Source organism: Apus apus, chromosome 10 (genome assembly GCF_020740795.1).
Source record: "Apus apus isolate bApuApu2 chromosome 10, bApuApu2.pri.cur, whole genome shotgun sequence".
NCBI classification, from domain to species: Eukaryota; Metazoa; Chordata; class Aves; order Apodiformes; family Apodidae; genus Apus; species Apus apus.
Genome location: NC_067291.1, coordinates 9522392 through 9544900, shown reverse-complemented (window position 1 = coordinate 9544900; position 22509 = coordinate 9522392). Strand labels below are relative to the sequence as shown.

The following is a 22509-nucleotide window of genomic DNA, read 5'->3' as shown; positions in this document are numbered from 1 at the left end:
TTGTAGAACTACAAGTAATCTCCTTGCCTATGTTGCATGTTCCTAAGACTATTTGTAAAATGCCATTTTATGTCTGGGTTGATGATATTTATTTATAGGTAGGTGGGTAGCAGAGTGCCTTTTGCCATGCCCTTAGAAATGGCCATGATGTAGTGCCCATGCACTGTCAGACCAAGGTGTTTCCATACTACTCTAAAATCACATCAAGCTCTACAGAAACCACAAACTAGTCTATTAACATTCTGCCATTCGAGTCTGTGGATGTTAGTGAATTGCTCCATGAAAAAAAATGTTCTCTGTCTCTTCAACTGCCTCTCAGAGACTTGACTCCCTTTAGTCCAAAGGGTGCTATACCTCTTAACAGAAGCTCCGTACGAAGACTGATCTCCGCTGTTGCAACACTATTTCAGTCATAGCTGCACCATTCCTGGAGTGAAATCCACAGCACTGAGTCAGTCACCTTTCCAATGTGCTGATACTTCACATGGCTGTAAAATGGGAGTCACTGCACCTCGCATGAAGGAGCAACCAGACCTAGTCAGCTGCAAAACTCTGTATGCTTTAAGACTTTTCCCAGTAATATCCAATATGAAAAAGGTATTAAGTTTCTAGGTAAGACGTGCAACTCTGGGAATCCTGGCACTTGTCTTTTGTGGAAAAGCACTGTCTACCATAGTCTAATAATGCAGGTCATCTAGGTAACATTATAATGTAAATAAATATTGGTCTTCAAAACCAAAATATAATCTGAAATGTTTCGTGGGTTGTTTTTTATGTGTTGAAGCATACAAAAAAGAAATACAGAAAATAATCACAGAAAGAATATATTATGTAGTATGCATAAGTGTGTAACAAACATCATGACCATAGGAGAAAAGTCTATGTTTGTATAAAGAAGAGTATTACAAAAGTTAATGGAATAACTGATGCTAACTATAAAACATTCTGGAAAGACAGCACACTATAGGTCCTCCATAGTCTCCTAGCAACAAAATTTTCTCCGCTTTCTCAGACTACCATGAAGTTGTGGAGTTCTCCTCCTACACATAATTTGAAATCAGGAATGAAAACAAGGATGACCCATCTTCCAGATTAGAAGCAGAAAACTATTTCAAAGCTTGCTGAAACACAGCTCAGTAACAAGCAGCATCTGTTGTTGGTTTAACTTCATTTTACTTGGATCTTAGATCTGGTCAAAGTCTTAAATGTAGCCACAAGATAATAAAACCTCATAATGAAGAGCATAACTCACCAACACATGGAAAGTAAGGAATGTAACCTATTGTAAATAATTCCCAAAGACAGTGGCAGATAGGAAAATGGTTTTGACTAGCAGCTGTCCCCTAGCTTGCCTCAGAACAGGGACAAAACACGAGACAATATCCTATATTTAATTGATACCCTTGAGAAAAAAAAATCTTTAGTCTATTATCCCAACTCCAGCACAAAGAAAGCAGAAACAAAGTTCATGTTTTGGCTAATTAGTCTTATCCTTTAATATTATTAGTGTCCCACATGTATTGAAATTTAAAATGGCAAGTAAAATAAGTACTGTGGCTTCAAAATAATAATGCCCAACTTACACTCATAAAAAGAAGTGAGGGTCATGGCCTAACCAGTCAAATTTCCACACAAATTCCTCTAAATAAATTTTCCACCAAATGAATTATAAGGTGAATTTTAAATTTTGGGTGGTAGCTTCCATGCCTTTAATCACTTAGAAAGCAAAGTTATAAATGCAAGAGTGTGCCAATCAATAGCAAATCACATTCATAACTTGCAAGACAGGCATCCTTCTAAGCACATAACAAAGCATCACCCCACAAAAGAATAGTAAAATATCTTTTTTTGAAAAATAAAAATTGTAAAATTTGTACTACCAGAGTAGTACAAAAGTATCAAATGCCCAGGCAATTCAAACTACAGTTTAATATAGAAAATCTTATTCTACAAGAAAAACCCTACTCAAAGTGAACAGAAAAGTAATGTCCTCATGGCCAAAAAAGTAACACAAACACTTATGCTGTTCAGTTCTCATAGGAGTCTTGCTTACACAAGGTAATAGGAAACAGCACAAGTTACTGCTTCAGGGGGAAAATAACCACACAAAACACAAAACCTAAAAAAAACAACAAAAAAAATCCCCCCCCCCCCCCCAAATCACATCACAAAAGCAAATAAGTAAGCATAGATGTTAGTTAGCAAGCTTACCTCCCAGTTTAACTGCTCCTTTAGAAGCTACTGTTTGTTCAGTGTATCACCCAACACTATCATATACTGTATCAATATTGTTTCTTCTTCTTTTCACAGCATGAGCAGTCAGAATTTTGATCAGAGTAATTAATAACTGTAATAACTGTTATTAAACTTCTCCTGTGCTAGTCAACCCACAATCCCAGCCTATGTAAGCAGGTGAAAATATTAATTTCTGGCAAAATTATCCTTTCTGATAACAAGAGTAATACAGGTCAGCATCATGTAAATCGCACAGGAGTACAATATTTTTCTGTTCTACTGTATTTCATTTGGGATTAATAACTCATAAGAGAGCTGACTAGCTTCCAGACAGCAGTAAGAAAAGAGGATTCTAATGTGACAAAGTGGTGACAGAAAATCTGCTGATCCTTGATACTGAATATTCATGCTTTGCCAATAACAATGCAGATAGTTTTCTTCATTAAATATATACACATACACTGCAATGAAACTGGAAAAAAAACCAATACCAAAAATCTGCTACAGTACATTTCATTAGTATATCAGTCCATGGGAGCTGCTTCTATTTTTAATACATTCAGTACCAAAGGTGCTTGGATATGAGAGATATACCATCATAAACTGTGAGGCAAAATATTAGGCAACAATATTAGAAACAGTACATCCTAGGGCAGACTACATTTAAATAATCTTAATAAATTATTTGTCAGAAAAATATTTTACATTTCTACACTTGGAACCAAAAAAAAAAAAAGAAAAAAAAAAAGAAAGAAAAGGATTTAACGCTATCCACGTGTCTTCACAGTCTAAAACAGACTAATCAAACACAAAAATGCTAGTGCAGAGGGGGTTCTGTTCAATTTAATAATGGAGGGGAAAGAGACTGCTTCCTGAGATAAATTTTAAGGTTCAATTTGAAGGAGGAAAGCTTGAGTAGCAAAGTACATAGGCAGCTTGCCAATCTTTTATTTAGCAGAAATGGATAACCTAATAGTCCAGGAATGGATCAAGAGATACAAGTGAAAGTCTGTGCTTCACATTTGACTTTAGATCACAGCTTGTCAGTACCATATTTCTCTCTCTGAAAGAAAGAAATACCCTTATCCTTATTTCACAATAGTCATGTAAGGATGTGCTAGACATAGATGCCATGGTAGCTGGGCCACTCAAATATTTAGAATACAATAAAATTGTATTTGCATGAGCATGCAAGTGTGATTTACTGATAGAACAATGAAAAGGGATAAATCCTAAAACTTCTCACAGGCAGATCTCCAGCACTCAGATACAATGAGTAGGCAGAGAAGGATTTCAGATAAGTTCCATATGGAGAGAAGATCAAGACCAGATGCAGCTGAAATGTGACTGGAGGAGCTACACAGCAGTGCAGCCCCTACAGACAGCACCACACAACACATGCAACGCACAGGGCAGCTCCAAACAGCTGTTACCAGCTCCACTGCAGGCAAGTCATGTTTGTAAAGATTTGCAGGCAAATGTATCAACTTAGCCTGAGAAAAAATGTTTCCATTTCTAAGTATCCCTAGTAATAGGGGAACAGTCAAGAGTTACAGTCACAGAGCTTTAGCTTATAACAATGATTCTGTAATCACACTATTTGTACCAAATGCAAAAAATAAGCCAGTCATTAAATGTCAACTTTCACCATGTGGAGTTTCACTTAACGTGCACCTAGCTAGTACATATACTGCTGTTAATAAACCTTTTGTGCTTTTCTCTGCACAAGTAGTGTAATTCATGGAAACTATGGAGCTCAGAGCTCTAAGCATGTGGGATTTTCCAGGTCACATGTTCAACCTAGTGCTGGACTCTGCTGGGCAGAGAACTTTGAGAAAGGAAAAACTAAATTCTAGCCATATGTTTTGAAATGAAACAATATGTCCATTCTGTTACAGCTGAAAACTTTAATAACTGATTTACAGTTAGCAGCAATAAAGTGGCAAAATAACCTTGAAACCACTTTTACTGTGGAATAGAAAGTAATTACAACATAGTAATGAGAATGCCCAATGTATATATCACAAGTGTGACACAATACAATATTGATTAAGTGATACCATTTCCATCATAATATTTATTACTGTGGTTATATGAGGGCAAAAAAAACCACAAACAAACCTGACAAGAATTAAAATAAGTGAGATTCAGTTTTCATATTAGCTGTTCCATGCCAAGATTTTTTTCTTTTAAAGGATCATGAAAAATAATCTGCCCAACTGAACTATGATTTGTGGCAGAAAAGTTTGACTATTCAAAGTTGGACATTTAATTGCAATTATAGCATAAGTTATCCATTCAGGAAGGAGGGGGAAAAAAAAAAAAAAAAAAAAAAAAAAAGCAGCAGCCCACTCAGAAAATAGGGTGAGGCCAGTGCTTGGAATACCTGGGAGGCACATGCTCAGCTGCGTGGTATCAGCTCATGACACAGTGCAGAATATGCTGTACCCCTTTCATGCTGGGGAAGCAGGTAGGGTTTTACTGTGCACACATCCCAAAACAACATTTTGTTTTTTGCTTACCTATTTACCACAATTGTCTTCACAGAGACAGAATTTGTACAGATTAGAAATTACCAGTAGAAATTACAGGCCCAGGATATGACAGCAACGTGCCAAATTACCTGACATCTAATTTTTCACTCCAGAGGTTTAAGAATTTTGTGTCCAAATTGAAAATACTAATGTGTGTATTCCCAGAGCCAGAAAGTTTGAGGTCATCTATCTCTTCATGCTCATCCTGATTTGAAGGCAGGGGAGAATACTAGGACTCACCCTAGAACATAAGGCAAACTCTAGCTTAATTTTTACTACTGTAGTACTTACACTCAGCACTGTGCAGGATAAACCATCACTGGAAAGATTTTGATGAGGCCCTGTAAGTTTAGAAATAATCCTCTTTTTTAAGATATCTTTTTAAAAGTCAGTGTATACACTGAGAAAGTACTGACATTCATGAAGAGTGTTTGGCATAGCCTGATGACAATAGAGAACTTCATACATGCAGCCTAAAGCAGTGTCCAGGCATTGCTCTCTCCAGCAATGTGAGATCTGCATGGCTTTGGGGGAGAGAGTTACAGAGTAAAAAGAAAGAGCTATCTGTGATCTACAGCTACAGGCATAAATGTCTGGCTGAAGATCACAGGAATCTGCAGGTAAGTGTTCAGGGCACTTGGCTCTTAGGCTGTGACTTATCAATAGATCAGATAGATCTATGAGGCCTATTTTACAATGACATTTAGTTACCAGTTAGAAAAGTATTCTTGCTACTACTTGCTTGGGATTTTTGTGCTACAATTAAAGTGACCTTTGGCCTGTGACAGTAAGAAAATGAAAGAGTGAAGGCAGAAGAACAGATCAACCTAATCTCGTCAGAACTCAACAAGTGGCCTCAACCACCTGAATTCAGGGATGGCTCAGGGCTGTAGTAGCCAGTAGGACGTAGGGAAAGTCTGCAGAGCTCAAGCTATAGAATTTTCAGACTCGGAGTTCAAAGCAATCTTGTAACATTCACCAAATATTGCACTGTTTCCCTGAGCCTGCAAATAATGTGCAAACAGGCAGCAGCAAAATTCAGCCCTTCATTAACCATCTAGGCACCCCTATCCAGTAGGAACTGACACTTCCCTGCTGGCCCCACTGTTACAGCGACTAATTTTCGAGTAAATTGATCATTAAGGAGAGAGAGCTAGAGAAAAGAGAAAGTGGCAGCTGAGGTCAAGGGCGATGGCCACAAGAAAAAAATAAAGACTATACTAAGTAAAAGGGAGACACAGCGGCAGCCAATGTAAAGGACTATAATTTCGGTCCTTTTTGCTCTTAAGTTCTGCTTCAGGAACGGCCTCACGCCCTCGGAGGAGCCAGAGCTGAGCGGCCGCTGGTCCCGGCCGTCCCCGCGCCGGGCAGCCCCGCGGACCCACCGCCCGCAGCGGCTTCCAGAGGGAGGCAGCGGCCAAACGGGGAGACGCCGGCGGCTGCGAGACGAACTTGTGTAACAGGCTCGGGGAAGAAACCGTTCCCCCGCCGCGCCCCCGCTCCCTCCTCCCCTCGACGGAGCCCGCCCGTCTCCGCTCCTCCTTCGCAGCCAATGGCACTAAGCGAGGTGGCTGCATGTGGTGGCGCGGACCCAGCGCCCGGGCTGGGAGGGAAGGAGGAGGCAGCAAGCCCCGCTCCCCGCTCGCTCCCGTCTCCCGCTCCCAGCTCCGGGCACTCCTCCTGCCAGCGGCAGCCCCTCGTCCGCTGCCCGCCCCGAGCTGCCCCGAGGTCCCTCTCCCCCGCCGGTACCTGCAGCATGGACTCGGACTCCGGGGAGCTCAGCGAAGGCGAGCTGGTCTCACCCGCAGGTAAGGGAGGCTGCTGTCCGACACACCGGTGCCGCCGAGCTTCGCGATGGGGCGGGGGGCGATGGCGAGGAGGAAGGAAGGAAGGAAAGGGTCTCTCCCCCCATCGCTGCCGCTGAGGCAGCTCCAGGGCAGCGCTGCCAGGCTGGGCGCTGAGGAGAGGTCCCTGCCGCCCCGCACGCGCTGCGAGCGGCCACCGGCTGCTCCGGGAGCCGCCACCGCGCGGGACGGGACCCCCGCGAGGGGCAGGAGGCGCGGGACGGGACCCCCGCGAGGGGCAGGACCCCGCGCTCCGCTCTGCCCCGACCAGCCGGCTGCCCGGGCTCGGGAGGAGTGCTGCTCTGGAGAGTTGCGGTCAACCCTGACATGACAGCCGGTTAAATCGGCGGTGTTGGCGTGAATCTGAGGCATTGTGCTTTATATCCAGGGGCTGTGAAGTTTTTTGGGCTCGGTTAGGGTGATTGTGCTGCCGCTGCAGGAGCGCAGCCGTCAGCCCGTGCGCAGCCGGGGAGCTCCCCCTCAGCGGCCGGCGTGCCCGGCCCTCGGGCCCCGAGGCTTTTGGTTTTCAAGTTCTAACTTGTCACCCAAAAAACCAGAAAAACGCTGCTAACTGCCGCAGCCCACCTAGCTCTTGCATGAGACAGACGAAAAATAATAAAATCTGTCCTGCCATTTCCAAATCTCCACATTCCCGTCCCCTACACTAAACAAACCATCACTGATGTGCCGTAATCACAGCGGGTCCTGCACCGGCTGCCAGCGGGCACCGTAATCTCGTATGAAATGCAGCGAACACAGAGGTATGTTTGCACGTGTCCCGGTCAGCAGAGAGCTGCTGCCAGCTCAAGGCCACCCCCTTCCCCACGCACATGCTGTTTCCAACTCTTCTTCCGCCCGTGCTGGTGTCACCTGCCCCCAGCAGGGCGGGCTGCGCTGGTATCACGCCCAGGGCTGGCACATGACAGACGCCAGGCAATTACTGACACTGGGTGCAGAAGGGACCCGTTTGACCTCCATCCCATGTGGAAGTCACAGGCTCCTTCTCTGGAGCCGTTTGACTGGCCTCAGACACAAGTAGAGGACAATTAGAATGTCTGAAATTGTTATCGGGATCATAATAAACCCAAATAGAAAGTTGCCTTGTCAGATGATGTTCGAGAAAATCTTTTCACCGTGATCTGTCCAGTTTAGATATGTCCTTTATGCCCAGCTAGCACCTCCTCCCATCCCTCCAAAAAAGAAAGGTTTCAACACCAAATATTTTAACTAGAGTAGGGAAAAAAAGCAGCAGATATTTTGTGAAATATTTTAACAGTCTTATTAATAGAGCAGTGGTGAACAATGGTAGGAGGTCATAAATAGGTGTTATCTTGCCTATTCTCCCAGCAGAACAGCATTTTATAGCACAGCTTTAAATCCAATTCAGTTTTGAATATCTGGAGTATTTACTCTCAGTATCTCACTTTCTATTTTCTTGAGATCTGGAGGATGATGTAAGAATACCAACAGATCATACAGCTCCATATTCATAAAGCTTCGTTAGGCTGAACTCACTAACAAAGGCCTCCAACAGCTATACTTTTTCATCCAAACACTCAAGGCAGTGCATGAAGAGCAAGTTACAAACATTACATATATGGACTAAGGTAATATAGCTCCTGCCAGCAACTTAATGCTGTTCTGAATAGGATTTTCTTTTAAATAGATAAAAATTAACTATGCTTAGAGATTGCCGTAAGTGCTTTTTATGTCATCACTTGCTAGTTGCCAAGAGCTGATGTTCATCATTCTCCTCTCCTCTTTTCTATTCCTTCTTTATACTCAGAGAAGAAAAATCTGGTATTTTGACCATACATGGCTGATGCTTATGCAGTAGAATAAAATTGGAAGAGTGAAAAAATTGTGGCTTTGTCTTAACCAGTTGCAATCATCTTTTCTGCACTAAAGAAATACTTGCTGTTTGTATCTCCCATCCTCTTCTGAAAAAAAAAACCACATACAAAAACAACAAAAAAACCCACATTTTTGCTATATTTCATTTGGTCTTTTTTTCTGTACTCTGCCATATGTACAGTGCAGTATCTCTATGTGGGTGTTCAGTAGTCATGCTGTCAGTCACTGTTGCAGGCACAGAAGCTGAGGGGTGACAGTGTGGGATTCAGTCACCACCTTGTACAGGGAGCTGCCACCCTCCAGAGATCCCAGTGACCAGTGGCATTCTGCCTGCAGTTTACAGGGCAAGCAGAATGCCTTGGAGAGGTATTTGGGATAAAGTCCAGGTAATGGTCCAATTTTGGCCATTGTGTTTAGAACAGCTAGGATTTTGTACTGAAACTGACACCAACTTGAATTTGTAGCTTACTCTCTTCATTATCAATCTTCACATTTCCAAGTTAGTGAAGTGACTTCTGCTTACACAGTTAAAACTCCTTGCAGCCATTGCCCACTACTGAGGTTAACTGATGCTTCAAGCCCAGCTTTTTCACTAGGGTTCCATGATGTTAATGCAATACAGGTGTTTAAAAACATATCCCATTATAAGGATTTGTACGGCTTCTGCAATACTTATTCAGGCTTTTGCTCTGTCCCAGTGGAGCAGCACCCCTAGCATAACTGGGTGTGCACAGGACACCATCTGCCACACACACTTGGCTTCCAAGAGCCAGCTGGAGTCCTACTCTGAGACCCCAGCAGCCTCATTTCCTTTAGTAGCCCACTTAAAGCTGAGTCTCCAAGAAGGCAGAAGTATTTGTGAACATGTTGTCACAATAGCATCTTCATATTTCTTTGGTGCAGACGAAAAGTTCCTTGTACACAAGTAGTGTAACATTTTAGCCGTGCTTCAAAACAACAAACAAAAAGCACCACACCTCTGCACACAAGAACATCCAGTCCCACAGCCCAGGCTTCCAACAGTCTCCTCACACCCATCCATTACTGCTTCACATTTGAGTTGTCTATATAGTCAAAAAGTTTTTTGGGTTGGTTCCACCACATCCCCACCCCTCCAAAAATAGAAACATTACTCCTGAAACAGAGCCCTATTAAGAGCATTAAACAGGTCTTTATGATTCTGAAAAAGCTTATAGTGTAATGTAAAAATGTTCTGTGCTTACTAGTGCTACCCTCCATGAAATTTGAGTTTTACTGTACATGGAACTAGTCACTTATTTTCTTGCCCTATAGATAAGCTTTTGAGAACTGAACAGGTAATCCTAAAATAGAACCTTGTTCTCATTTTTTTAAATGTCCACCTACTGAGAGATTGTATTTTAAACAAATTCTTCAGTAGAGCAGTGGACTACTTTTTCTCAGCACTTTCACAGGCATCCTACCACATGAAAGTGAGCTCCTCTGTGCCATCTTTCAGTGTAACGTGTCCCAAAAATCCAGGTCATCTCCAACAGCTGTGATTTTGCAGTGGATTTGGAGATTGTGCACGTAAGAGAAAGAAGGCAGCAGACTTCCATTTGGTGTGTCTTGTCCTAGGTTCCCTGACTGAAACAGTCAGGAATCTGGCCATATAGCTTTTTAAGTGATATTGAGCCTTTCTACAAGCTGCTAAGTCAGAACATAGATTTCCATTTTTATTTTTAATTGACCCACTCTGTTATACTATTAACATATGATAACTTGAAGCTAAATTTTTCTGTATGGTCTTTGAAATAATACAGATTATTTTTACCAAGTTTAACATATCCTGGAGAGTAAACTGTTGCTGGTCCCTTTTCTGGCTTTTCTCCCACTGAAGTCAAAAGACATTTGGCCTAGGAAAGAGAGCAGCTTGCACTCTAAATAGAGTTCTAAACTGTTGACAGATGGTTTTTTTGGGCTTTTTTGAAACATCAACACCGCAGAGCCTACAACTTTGCATGATGCCAGGGAGAACAAAACAAAGACAATTTTATCACCAGGCTTGCATCCATAAAGACAGAGAAAGTCTTATAATTGTCTTCAGTATGACCAAGATCTTAACCTGCAACTCCTGGCACAAAAGTATTAATGCATTTTAAATTATTTGATATGTTATCTGAATGCCACACTGGACAATAGCTATATACCTAACAAAACCAACAGGTCTAAACATTATTTACTGTTGTAAAACAGCCCTGACAGATGTGAATAATTTTTCTGGAGCTGTAATATTTTATTTGCAATGCTTAGCAAATAACTTTTTTCTGCATATTATTTACCATGCTATGTGAACTGCCTGTACTTTTGTGATACTGATCTTTTAAGCCTGTTACATGTTTTCATCACTGTTTTACAGAGTTAAATGGAATTCAAGAGCTAACATTCTTTTAAATATGAAATTAATTAGAAAGTGTGCTGTAAGGTATTTAGCACTTAATTACGAGGCATCAGTAACATGCTTACATGATATGAAGTGCAAGTAGGCATTTTAGAATTCCCTTTGCAGTATCACACTGATCATCTAAACAGATCAGAACAAGAGGTATACTTTGCTCCAGGGAATATTTGTGGTTTTGAACAAAGAAGGTTTTGATTTAACAAAGCCTTGTTTTGATTCTACATAAAAAGGTCCAAGTTAGATATGCAATAATATTTATTGGGCTTTAGACGAGCCAGCAGAAGCGGTAGATAACAGCACCTTCTAAGTATGGAAGCTAGAAAAAACAAAACAAAAAGCAACCTATTTTGAGTGGAAGGTGCAGACTCTGCTGGATGCCTCTGTAATGAAGTGCTTTCTAGCACCTGCCTAATAAAGCTCTGTCCCTTTCTTCTGCTGGAAAATAAAGGAAAAACAAAGCTGGTTGAAAAGAGATGGACAGATGACAGACATGAACTAGCATGTCATGGGATCCCATGCTCCAGACTCTTACAGGTTTTTTTGGATCACTGCAAGCCGAGGCAAGCATGTGTCCAAGTTTCTCTGCCAAGACAGAGTGGGCAAGAGAAGCTTCAGGATGAGCAGGCAGCATCTGGCTGTAAGAGCAGCAGCTAGGGCAGGCATGTGAGCCAAGAGCCTGCTTGGGTGAATTTTTTTTTAATCATTTTACTGTTCCCTCCAGGAAACACCTGGTCTGCTGCTTTACATACAGACCCCTCTTTAGCACAGTAACTGTCAGATTTGGAGCCTTGTCCAACTGGAAAAGAAAAAGGAAAAACTTTGAAAGGCAAAAAAATCTAATACTGTGATGACAGTAAAAAGCAAGTAATCTCACTTTTGTCAAGTTGAATAGACAACTTGAAGAAGAACAGTTCAGTTGGAATCGTTCAGTCTTCTGGTTTTTAAAATCAAGTGGAAATATGAAGCACTGGATTGGAACCCAACATCACCTGCTTGTGCAATAGCAACATTTGTGGATGAAACTGCTAAGCAGCAATAACTAATGGTGTATGAGGTAACATTTCAGTAGCTTTGGTAATTTCTTCCTACTTTTGAAAGGATGACAAATAAAAACGTGGCCTCAGAAGGATTTGCATGATGGGTGAAGCAGAATCTGACTCCCAGGTGTGAACAGCAGACACATGAAGGGTGTGTTAAGTTATCTTTGTGCATAGATATTTTATATTCTTGATCAGAACTACCCACTTTCAGGACAGAGTATGATAGTGCCACTCAAGCACACAAAGAGCAGGCAACAGGCCAGCCACAACTTTGCCAGGTCAGAGAGAGCCTGGTACTCAGTCAGGGAGGTTGATTTCATATTTATGTGAATGATGGTTGTAAGGGGCACTCCATAGCCCCAAACTGAGCTGCTCCCACCTGAAATTATGGTGCTGCTAGCAGTCAGCAAACAGAAAGCCTCTGCTTTTTCTAATATGTGGATATGGACAAGCTTTGGTGCAGGAATTCACAATGGCAGATGAAGTTTATAGATAGGAATACGAAGCAATATCCTGTCACACAGCAGTCATCAACCATCCTTGTCTGCCTTGAGAAAGGATGAGAGTGGGCTCGACTTAATGGGCACTGAGTGCATCTTCTCAAAAACCTCACACTTCCTGTTTGAAGAACTAGATCTTTTATCTTTTTACATACAGCGAAGACTGAGAAGTCATGATAAGAATAGTAGGTCACTTCGTTTTGTTCGTAATGGAAGAACAAAGCTCAAAACCCCAGATAGAAAGGAAAACAGTAGGCCAGATAGATGAAAAAGAGCTTTGGAAGACCTGGCCCACATGAGAAGCCTTTTGTATTTGTATTTTACCCACAGTGCCAGGCTTGGGGTGAGAGGCCCTCCCAGGTACCACCAAAGTATCAGAACCCTGTCACTTTCTGAGCACTCACTATCTTTTCTAGTAAACTAAGCAGGACCTGGCTGGGAGCCCAAGCAGTGGTACACAAACCTCAACTGTTTATCTATTAATAGACTTCCTTGCACTGTTTCAGCCCATGCCAGACAGCCTCCCACAAAATGACCTGGCATGAGACAGGGTAACAGTGGCCAGTATGAATTAAACAACATTTGGAGTGTGGGAAAGAATTCAGTTTGCATCCAGATGGCAGCATGATGCATGTACAACAGGTTCTGTCCCAGTTTATCTACAGACATAGACCCTGTGGTCAGAGCAGGGTGCAGAGATTTACTGTTCCCATGACTTCTGGTGCACCACTCCCAGCTCTCCAGGCTGTTGCACTGCTTGTGGACCTCTCTCAGGGCAGCTCCATGGGCCAAGACCAGTGTTTGGAGACTTGCCCAACTGAAAGTGTGTTATTTGCTGTTTCTCTGCAGAACTCTCTCAGCCAGTTAGATTATGGGAGGGCATCTTATAGGCTTGACAAGTCTAGGAGAAAGGGCTTTATACCCAAAACTCAAACTTCTTGAGAAGCCAAGCTGATCTCAGATGCTGGCTGGTAGCCAGGGAGTTTTTGCTCTTTAAGGAACCTATCTTTAACTAAGTAGGCTGAGAAAGAGCAAAAGTGGTCACTAACCCCTCCTTGGCAGGCATTCTGTTTTAAGTCAAGTTTTATTAGTTGGTTCTGTCTAGCCTTCCTACAGAGGAACAGAGTGACCAGCCTCCCTGTACAGATGCAGGTTTTGGCTAACATCTGTTGATATAACAACAGAAAACAGAGCAGGAAGATTATTTCCATTTGTGATACAAAACAAACGTTTCACCCTAAAGACATTCTCTTGGTCTTCTTATTGGTGTTAGTTTAACAAAAGGTAATCTTCTGAAACACAAATAGTAAAAATTAGCAGAATACCTCACTGCTATCAATGAGTGTCTTATTTCTGGCATTAACTGTTTATCCAAGCAACTTGGATAGAGAAAAATCTTAAGTTCTCTCTCTCTCTTTGAAGAAATATATTAACACTATTATTGTATTAGGTTTCCTTTCCAAATAGTTTTCCATTTACTTTTAGAGCATTTTGTTTATATGGTCAAATCACTGACAGATGCAGATCAAATAAATACAAGTTTCTTGGGCTTTCCGAAGTGAAGTTTTTGAATTGATCATTCAGATTATTTTTCCAACAAAACTTCTGTGCTGTAGAGTGTTATGCCAGGTGAGTGTCTGTGTTTTTTGTTTACTTGCATTTAATTTTAACTTTGTGTATTTGTGCATCATTTCCCCTTCACTGCCCAGAAGTCAGAGGGAAGTGGATTAAAGATGTCAAGAGTCACCATGTTCAGTTCAAAGCAAGTTATAGTTGGTGTCTCACTATTTTGATATGTTATTTTATTAATTATCTTCACTGTTAGGATAAATGTTTGGTAGTGGGTGCAAATAAATAAATAAATCACTATCATCATTATTATGCTCAACTACTGGATTTCTTAGAAAACTATAAGGAATCAGTGAGGAAAAATGTTTACTTGGATTACAGATTTAGGAATGAGATTAAAAGTTCAAGTCTAAAAATGTGTGAAGACCACTTCCAAAAACTTTGTAGAGAGCCAGTATGCCCCATTCTTACCAACTGGGACTAACTAGTGCCCTTTAAATACCATATGAACATATGTTCTCTATGTAAGTAAGAGAGGAAGTTCTTGTTCTGTGGTTAAACCTAATCTCTGTCAGAAACCAGCTTCTATTGTATAAATCTAGCCTGACCTCAGCTATGAGGGTCAGGCTTCTCTCTTACCTGTGTTTGTTTTTACATGTCTATTTCTGTATTAGTTCTTAAAGGCTGGTGTCAGATATCATCCTGCATAAGAAGGAAGGACATAACATTTTGTATCCTTGGGCAGATATGGCTGAGATTTCACTCTTGCCAGCACCCTAGTCCTCCCCTTAAAAAAAAAACCCCAAACAAAAAAACCCCACAACCCCAAACAAACCCCCAGTGAAACCAATAAGCCCCAGGCCAGTATATTCATCCAAAACAGGCACCACTGGCATTTCTCCACAAAGCACTTCCCCTCACAAGAATTATACAGAATTGATGGAAAGCCAAGAACAAATCATATTAAGGACAGATGAATACCAGTGTTTGGCATAATTCCATGATTTAACTTTAAAATTTGGATTAAATCAGGTGCCCAAGGGCTTAGAGCAGTCCCAATACTTAGCTGTTAATCAGCTGGTATCTGTTTAGCCTCCAGACCACAATATCTCCTGTAGTTTTGAGGCTGATTTCCAAACTGAGAACTAGGGTTCTTTTTTAACTAGTTGGTAGCATTCACTTCAAGTCCAAGAGAAAAAAGTGCTGATTTTACTCAGTGCCAGGTGTTTGAAAGCATAGTTATGAAGAGCCAGAAAACAGCCACTTCCAATCATATGTTGTTACATGCAACAGCTTTTGTTGGTAAAAACTGATGTCTTTGACTACATCAAGGACAGCAAGTGGGACTGTACCCCAGGAGGACATGCAGAAAAGCCTCATGCTTTGAAAAAAGGCCCAGCACAGGCAAGGTACTGTGGCAAGTGGAAGGCAAGGAAGGCCAGAAGCCCCCTTGCAGCCTCCATTTGACTGCCACATGCCACCAGAGAGGCAAAGTCCCCTGCAAAAATGCAAATACCAAGATTTTGGCTATGTTATGCACCTTCCAACTTCTAGAATATTTTTCTGTCCTTTCTCTTTCCACTTATCATCACCTTTTACACTCATCATTTGTGTTCCTTCTCCAGATACTCACATCTTTCTAATACCTAACTGATCTCATTTTCCCTGTGCCTCAGCCAATATTCTATTCTTCTGCAACCTCAGTTCTTCCAGTATTGATACAATTCTTCTTCCTTAACTCATTTCTCCTCAAAGATTGGGTTTATGATTTCTATCACTATGAAAGGGAGTAAATGCTGTTGGGTTATACTTCATGAAAGGGAAAACTGATGGGAGTAAAATATTATCTTCTCTGAGATTAGAGGTATCAAACATATTTGTCTTACCTAACTAACCTGCTTCATCTGCCAAACAAACAGTACATACAGAGGGCTTGCAAATGAGATTGATGTCACCTTGATTGGTAAAGCATGTTGAGAACAGGAAAGTTAATTTGATTGAAACAGGTAGATGCAGTATTTTCCAGCAAGTAAGAACACAATAGTATCTCCACAGAGAACAAGAGTATCTCTATTGTTTCCAGAATGCATTCCTGAACAAACACCTACTTGGAGAAACAGTATCTCCTCATCTCTGTAGGATCAAACCAGTAAGCTTGAATAGCAGATCCAGGGGAGAATTGCATTTCTCTCCAGACACACAGCCTGTGACTGACACTGTTCAAAAGAGGTCAGAGGAGGACACTATTGTCTAGGAACAAGCTTAATTACAAGGAATGAAAGAAAAGAGCCCAGCCCTTTTGCAGAGTATTGTGATGAACCACAGCATGCAGATCTTCCCCACCCAACTTTACCAATACATTTTCTTGAGAAGTTCTAATAATTTTTAATTAAAAGATGCTGTCAGATCTAATACAGAGGCTGCCTCTAGAAAGCAAGCAGAAGCTTTAATCAGCTGTGAAGAAGCAGTAAAGGTGAGAAATGCTTCTATAAACTAAACTCTTTTTCACTTAGAAGAAGAATGAATCTGTCAATTTTCTTTTGCCAATGAGACAAGGATGAGAACACAGAAATATACCAAGGGAGGCTTTTGGGAAAGAGCTTGAAGCAGGGGAGTTGCCAAGATGATGCAGGTTCACCAAAACACCAACCCAGCATCTGCATCCATCTTCCCACTCTACCAGTGTTCTGGCTGAGCTGACTCAAATTCAAATCAGAGCTGAGCCTGCCCTTTGCAGGGCCAGCAGCCATCTGGACACCTTTCATCTTTCATCACCACAGTGGCTAGAAACAGGGTCCCCATTTTCCACTACAGCATCTCTCTGGCTCGCTAACCCCAAATGCCAGACCCACTTCATTTGTTCTTACTCAGCAACATCTTGCATATGATCTGCCAGAACACAGGAGAACACACAGTCCTGCCCAGCAAACAGGGAGACGGACAGGGAAAGAAGAGCTGTGCCCTGGAGCAGCCCTTCCCCCTTTGCTTGGTGCAGTACAGCAGAAATAGGCTCACAGTACATGACTTTGCAGCCAAGATGTCTGTGCAGTTTTCAGACTCCCCAGAGCTATGTCTGCACTTGCCCATCCATGTACAGAAGATGAGTAACAGTTGCCTGTGCGCTGCTTAGAGCTTTGTGTATTTACCTTTTAGAACTTCCCCAGGAAAATATTGCCTTAGCAACAGCTGAGCAGTGTTAAGATAGAGACAAGTAATGTGTAGGAAGATAGTTTAGGGTGGGGAGAACCATTATTCACTATTTTCCATATTTTCATAGAATAGAATTTAATTTCCTTGAAGTTACTGCAGTCAATGACAAGGATGTGGAAAGGTGCATGTGAAATACCTCTGGCTGTGCACTGGAATTAAGTATGACTAGACATACCAAATAACCAGTGCAGGCAACCACAGACTGTAAGAATTTTTTTAATTATATACTTGTTACTGAAACAGCTTTTCTTTATTTGTAGAGTTCTTTTTTCCTCATAGCCACATTCTATGGAAATTCAGATTGCATGGGTACCATTACGTTAAACAACTACTTCTGGAATTCTTCCTTTCCTTCCTTCCTTTTACAGGCATAACAGCAGTAGTTATGCTTCTTAGTAGGTATTATAATTTAGAGACAGTTGATGCCCATCTTCAGTCACTTCATCAAGGACTAAAATACAAATTATATCTGCTCTACAGATCATGTGGTATTAAAGAGATTAAATACAATTCTTTAAATGAGTACTTAGTTTGCTTTTAAAGCAATGGGTCTCCTTTACCATGACAAAGTAATAAAAATACACATGACATCATAAAACTCAAAAATCACATCAGTTTTGTTGCTGAAAGTTTTACAGCTAGCTACTTTGATTCATTTGGTTTGAAACTTGCCTTGGTCTGACATTTTTGGGAGCTGAAAACATTTTAATACAAACAGCATGTGATTGAATATAACTAAGCTTTTTTTTTATACATATGTAGAGAAAAATCATTTTTCTTAAGGAAGGAATTGCTATATATAGAAGAAAGCTAAATAATTCCAAGTCATAAGCTTCAGAAGGTTTTTTGACATCATCCCTCGGGAGGCAGAAACACAACAAACATAAAAGCAGTTTCCTCCACAAGAATACTAAGCTGTTTCTGATGTTCTGTGGAAGTAAAGAGACCAGTGTTCTGCAGAAAGGAAGTAATATTTTTCACTCTAGTAATGATCATGCCCTGCTACCATGAACAGGAGCCGCACACACATCAGTAGGTAAGACTGTAAAGCTAAGTTTTAAATATTTTTAACAAGTGTCAATAACTCAGAGAGGGTGTAGGCTCTGCAAGACTTGAGAGACAGTGTGGAATAACAGCTCTGGAGAACAGAATAATGTTACATAGCATCTTTGTGCCATGGAAATTGCAGACTTACTTGGGATAAATCAATCTCTGCCTCCCCATAGTTGTTCCTGGGGAGCACCATGCCCGGGAAGCTGCCTGCCTAGGGAGAACTGCAGATAATTCTGATTCTGCTATGCTGAAAACAATCATCTTGACCTTTTGCAACTCCTTCTCAGGCCTTGAGTAGCACACCTGGATTGTGCCAGGAGTTAGGTTTTCTTGTTGGGGTTTTTCTGTTTTGTTTTCAGCAGATTCACACAAATAATAATTACATATAAAGGTACATAAAATTGGTATTTAACATTCCCTTTGCTTGGGATGATATATACACACACAGCCCCCTTTCCTGATGGTAAGGGGGGAAACAGAGGCTAGTTTGCATAAACCAAACAATTTAATTTTTATTTGCTATTTCAGTGTAATCTCAGGATGGCAGCATCTAAGCCACTGAAAGCAGGGTGACCAATTCTGCAGGGGCACAGTTACCCATGTAGAGAAGACATCAGAGGTGGCTACAGTTAAGGGCTATAGGGAGAATATTCTTAGGATATGCCCAGATGTGTCATATTTCAAGAGATGGAATGCTGATCTAGGGTTTATGTAATTCAGGGCTGTTCTAAAAGAGTACACAGAGATGGACACATGCAGAGTAACAGAAAATGGCAGCATTTAAGAAGCTTCACCATGTTTCCACACACTCATTTAAAAAAAGATGGAAAAAAAATATCTGAGTAAGGTTTTCCAAAGTTTTCCTATCTTTTCAGTTTTTCCTTCATTAAAAAACAGTGGCAGGGTTCCTTTCTTTATGTAACATCCCAGTAGGTATGTCTACTGGTAATAACTATATTCACATTAAGCCTGGACTTCCATAATAATAGTTCACAATGTATTAAATTGGTAGACAAAAGTTACCTGTCATTCGGATATGTTTTAAAACAAACTTTGCCACTTCAGATTTCTGTGAAGTAACACCTCCCTGATTTTCAAAGCAAATAGGAATTGAAATTTAAAGACATTGTAAAGATATTAGTCTAATTTCTTTGTGCAACCTCCCATACAATGTTCATTCAAAATCTGAGGGATAAAGTACTGGACTGACAGCAGGGTCCTAATCACAGCCTTGAGCAAGTGTTTCAGTTGTGTCTGTTTCTCCTCCCATTCCTGCTCAGCTCTCTGTGCCTGTGTTTACTATTTTTAGGTCAAGAATTATTAGTTTGTGCAGTAAGGATGCCAATGTACTGTTTGTTGGTTTTGTTTTGTTGGGAGTCTTTTAATCAATTGCTAATAAATACTAATAACAACGCAGTGCATGGTCACTGCAGGTACTCTTAAAGGTATTTTACGAAAGAACTTCCATCCCTGAGAAAAAAACCTGCACCTCTGCAGTTAACACTTAAATATGAAAGATACATATGCATTCAATATGGTCTTTCAGAAGTCTTTCATAAAAGGTTGCAACTTTAGAACTAATTTGGCTTAACCACATTTGACTTTTTGTTCTATTAAACCTGATATTTTCCACTAACCAGTACTACTGCATATCATAAGAAAATAAAGGAATATTGCAAAGAGAAGTAGAAAATTAATCATTTTTAGCAATCCAGCTAAAGAAAACACATTCCTCCCCAGCCCCATTTTTCCATTTGCTTCGGATTCTGACTGTCTAGCTCTCTGGCACTGAAAGAATATTTGTAATAAAAATAGAACCCATAATTTTAAACTATTGGGTGTTGTTGTATTATGCTTTTCCCTTTATTACATGAGCCCTTTAACTAAAATAGGAAAGCCTTTCACTCACCCAGAGAAAATTTGTCAGAACAGAAGGGGTTTTGCAGAATTAATGTTCTCATGACTGCTGGCATATTTTCCAATACAAGTATTTAAAAATATAGGGTGGGGTCAAGTAGGAAAATAGATCCTGATCCAAGTGACAGGACACAGGCTTTCTTCCCTGTGATACACACACCAAGTCTAAGATCAGTTTTCCTAAGAAACCCACTAAGTCACAAAGTGAAAAGTAGTCCTCCCAACACAGTCACTCTACTGTCTTCATAACCAGAGTTTCAGCTCTTCCACACAAAGCAGTTTGTGTGGACTTCATATATGTGTGTGTACGTGTGTGTGTGTGTGTACATAACCCACCTACACCATCATCTTCAAGAGGTTGCTCACTGCCAGGGAACACGGGCATTTTCTGATCCTGTATGTTAAGACTTTCCTGCAGGAAGCTGGCTTTCTAGGGTGTGAATCTGTGCTTTTAAACCATCTGCCCTCTGTTGCTTCATCTCAAGCAATGCCTTAGTGGAAGGAATGATAAATCCTGTTCTAAGGTGACAAGATCTGGTAAGCTGGCACTAAACCTCCAGTTCTAGAAACCCAGATGAAACCTGGCCTGAAATACAACAAACTTCCAAATCAGGCCCATCTGAGGCATAGCCTTCCATGAAAAACTGACAGTCATTTTGCCTGTAAAAACAGAGGTTGAAGCTTTACTACTAAACAGCTGTAGTGGATACTGTTTTCCTTCTCTCACTTCTCAGCATCAGTTTATTTTATCCAGCAGTCACTACGGGACAACGTTTTCCCCGCACACATGTACTGGAAGTTTGCTGAAGTGAGTTAACGCACTCAGGGATCAGTGCCTGCTGGAGACAGAAGCAGCAGCACTCAGCATATTTGCAGCCAGGGAGATTCGGTTTGACATTAGGAAAACCTTCCTAACTGCAAGAGTGGCAAACATCGCATTAAGCTATGATGGGGTGTTGGTCTTCAGGAATGGATTAGATTCCAGCCTGCTAGTCTTATCTCAGAGAGAGGAATGGATTAGAAGATTAATAAGAAGGATATTCCTTCAACCTCAGGTTTCTATTATATTGAAGCAACACACAGCAGTTCTAAGCTCAGTTCAGCAATGTAAATGATTATTTTCTACATCAAACCAATTTGTTACCCTGACTTTGCTTTCCATGTGAGCAGGCAGAATGACCTTTGCCAAAAATCCATCCTTAACTACATCTCATTTTCAGCACTACTAGTCTTTTAGATGCAAGTTCATATCTTTCTGGAGTGTCATTACTTCAGGAAATATCTGTGCAGATTGCCTAGGTAGCCCACCAATCCTAACATTAGCCAAATAACCCTTGCTGGCAGGAACTTTAGAGTTTCTGAGCCTTGTTCATTGATTGGTAATCTAATCACTTAGTTGCAGGCAGTTTTCAACACAAACATTGATTTTCAAAATGTAAATGCAGACAGCTAGCAGAGGCTCATGAAGACACAGCTGTAAAAATTAAAGAAAACCCACTTGAGTGTTCTCATCCCTCCTCTGCAGCAAGCTGAAAAACCATAGATTGTGTTAAACCATGAGATCAGGGTGTATCACTTCTGTGTTTATCTTACGCGACCAGATCACATTCACAATCTATTCTTACCCCCTGGATTAACTTCAGATGAATCCCTCTCCCAGCACCACCTCAAGCCTTACTGATCCCAAATCCCTGCAGCAGGCATTGCCTTCACCCCTCCCTGAGCCAGTGCTCCTCCAGAAGCCAGGTGCAATCACCTTCTGTGCCAGCTGGCTTTGAAAGCAGAAAAAAAACCCACAACCTAAGTCATCAGCAAACTATACCTGGAGGTCTGTTCTATTTACATATTGTATAGCTGCTAGCCATTTAGGACACCTAATGGCAAGTTTCTCTCTCAAATAATATTAAAATATCTCCTGTATGCAGTGGTAAATGCAACTTGCCTAATGCCCACTAGAAGCATTTTGTAGGTGTAAATTACATCAGGAAAACAGGAAAGTGAATTTCTGCTCAATTAAAAATACACCATCTAATTCCAGCCTACAGATTGATGGCATGTTGTTCTACAGCTTAACTGTGCAGTGAGGCCAGGAGACAAATTAATGCTAAGTGCAGTTGCTGAAGAGCAGATACACTTGCTGGCAAACCTGACAATGTAGTTTTATACATTGAACATCTGCTTTTTTTATTTTAATCTTGTTATAACAAAGCCATATATAGCAGGGGAGGGCAAAAAAAGTCTTACAAAAGTAGAGCTGTTCATGAAGTGACCTGAGAAAGACTAAGCAGACCATCTATCTTAGTAATCTGATTTTTAACCAGGAGGGTGGAGGAA

The 22509-nt window shown here is 41.0% G+C and overlaps 1 protein-coding gene across 1 annotated transcript in view; it reads left to right on the top strand.

The window, feature by feature from the left end:
* The first annotated feature begins 6337 nt into the window (after window positions 1-6337).
* The window catches only part of TNFAIP8L3 (TNF alpha induced protein 8 like 3), a 48801-nt gene continuing 32629 nt past the window's right edge, over window positions 6338-22509 (top strand). Inside the window, exon 1 of the mRNA XM_051628726.1 lies at window positions 6338-6577. Within this exon, the coding sequence (XP_051484686.1) occupies window positions 6526-6577 (52 nt within the window). The 5' untranslated portion in view covers window positions 6338-6525. The remainder of the gene's footprint in view (window positions 6578-22509) is intronic.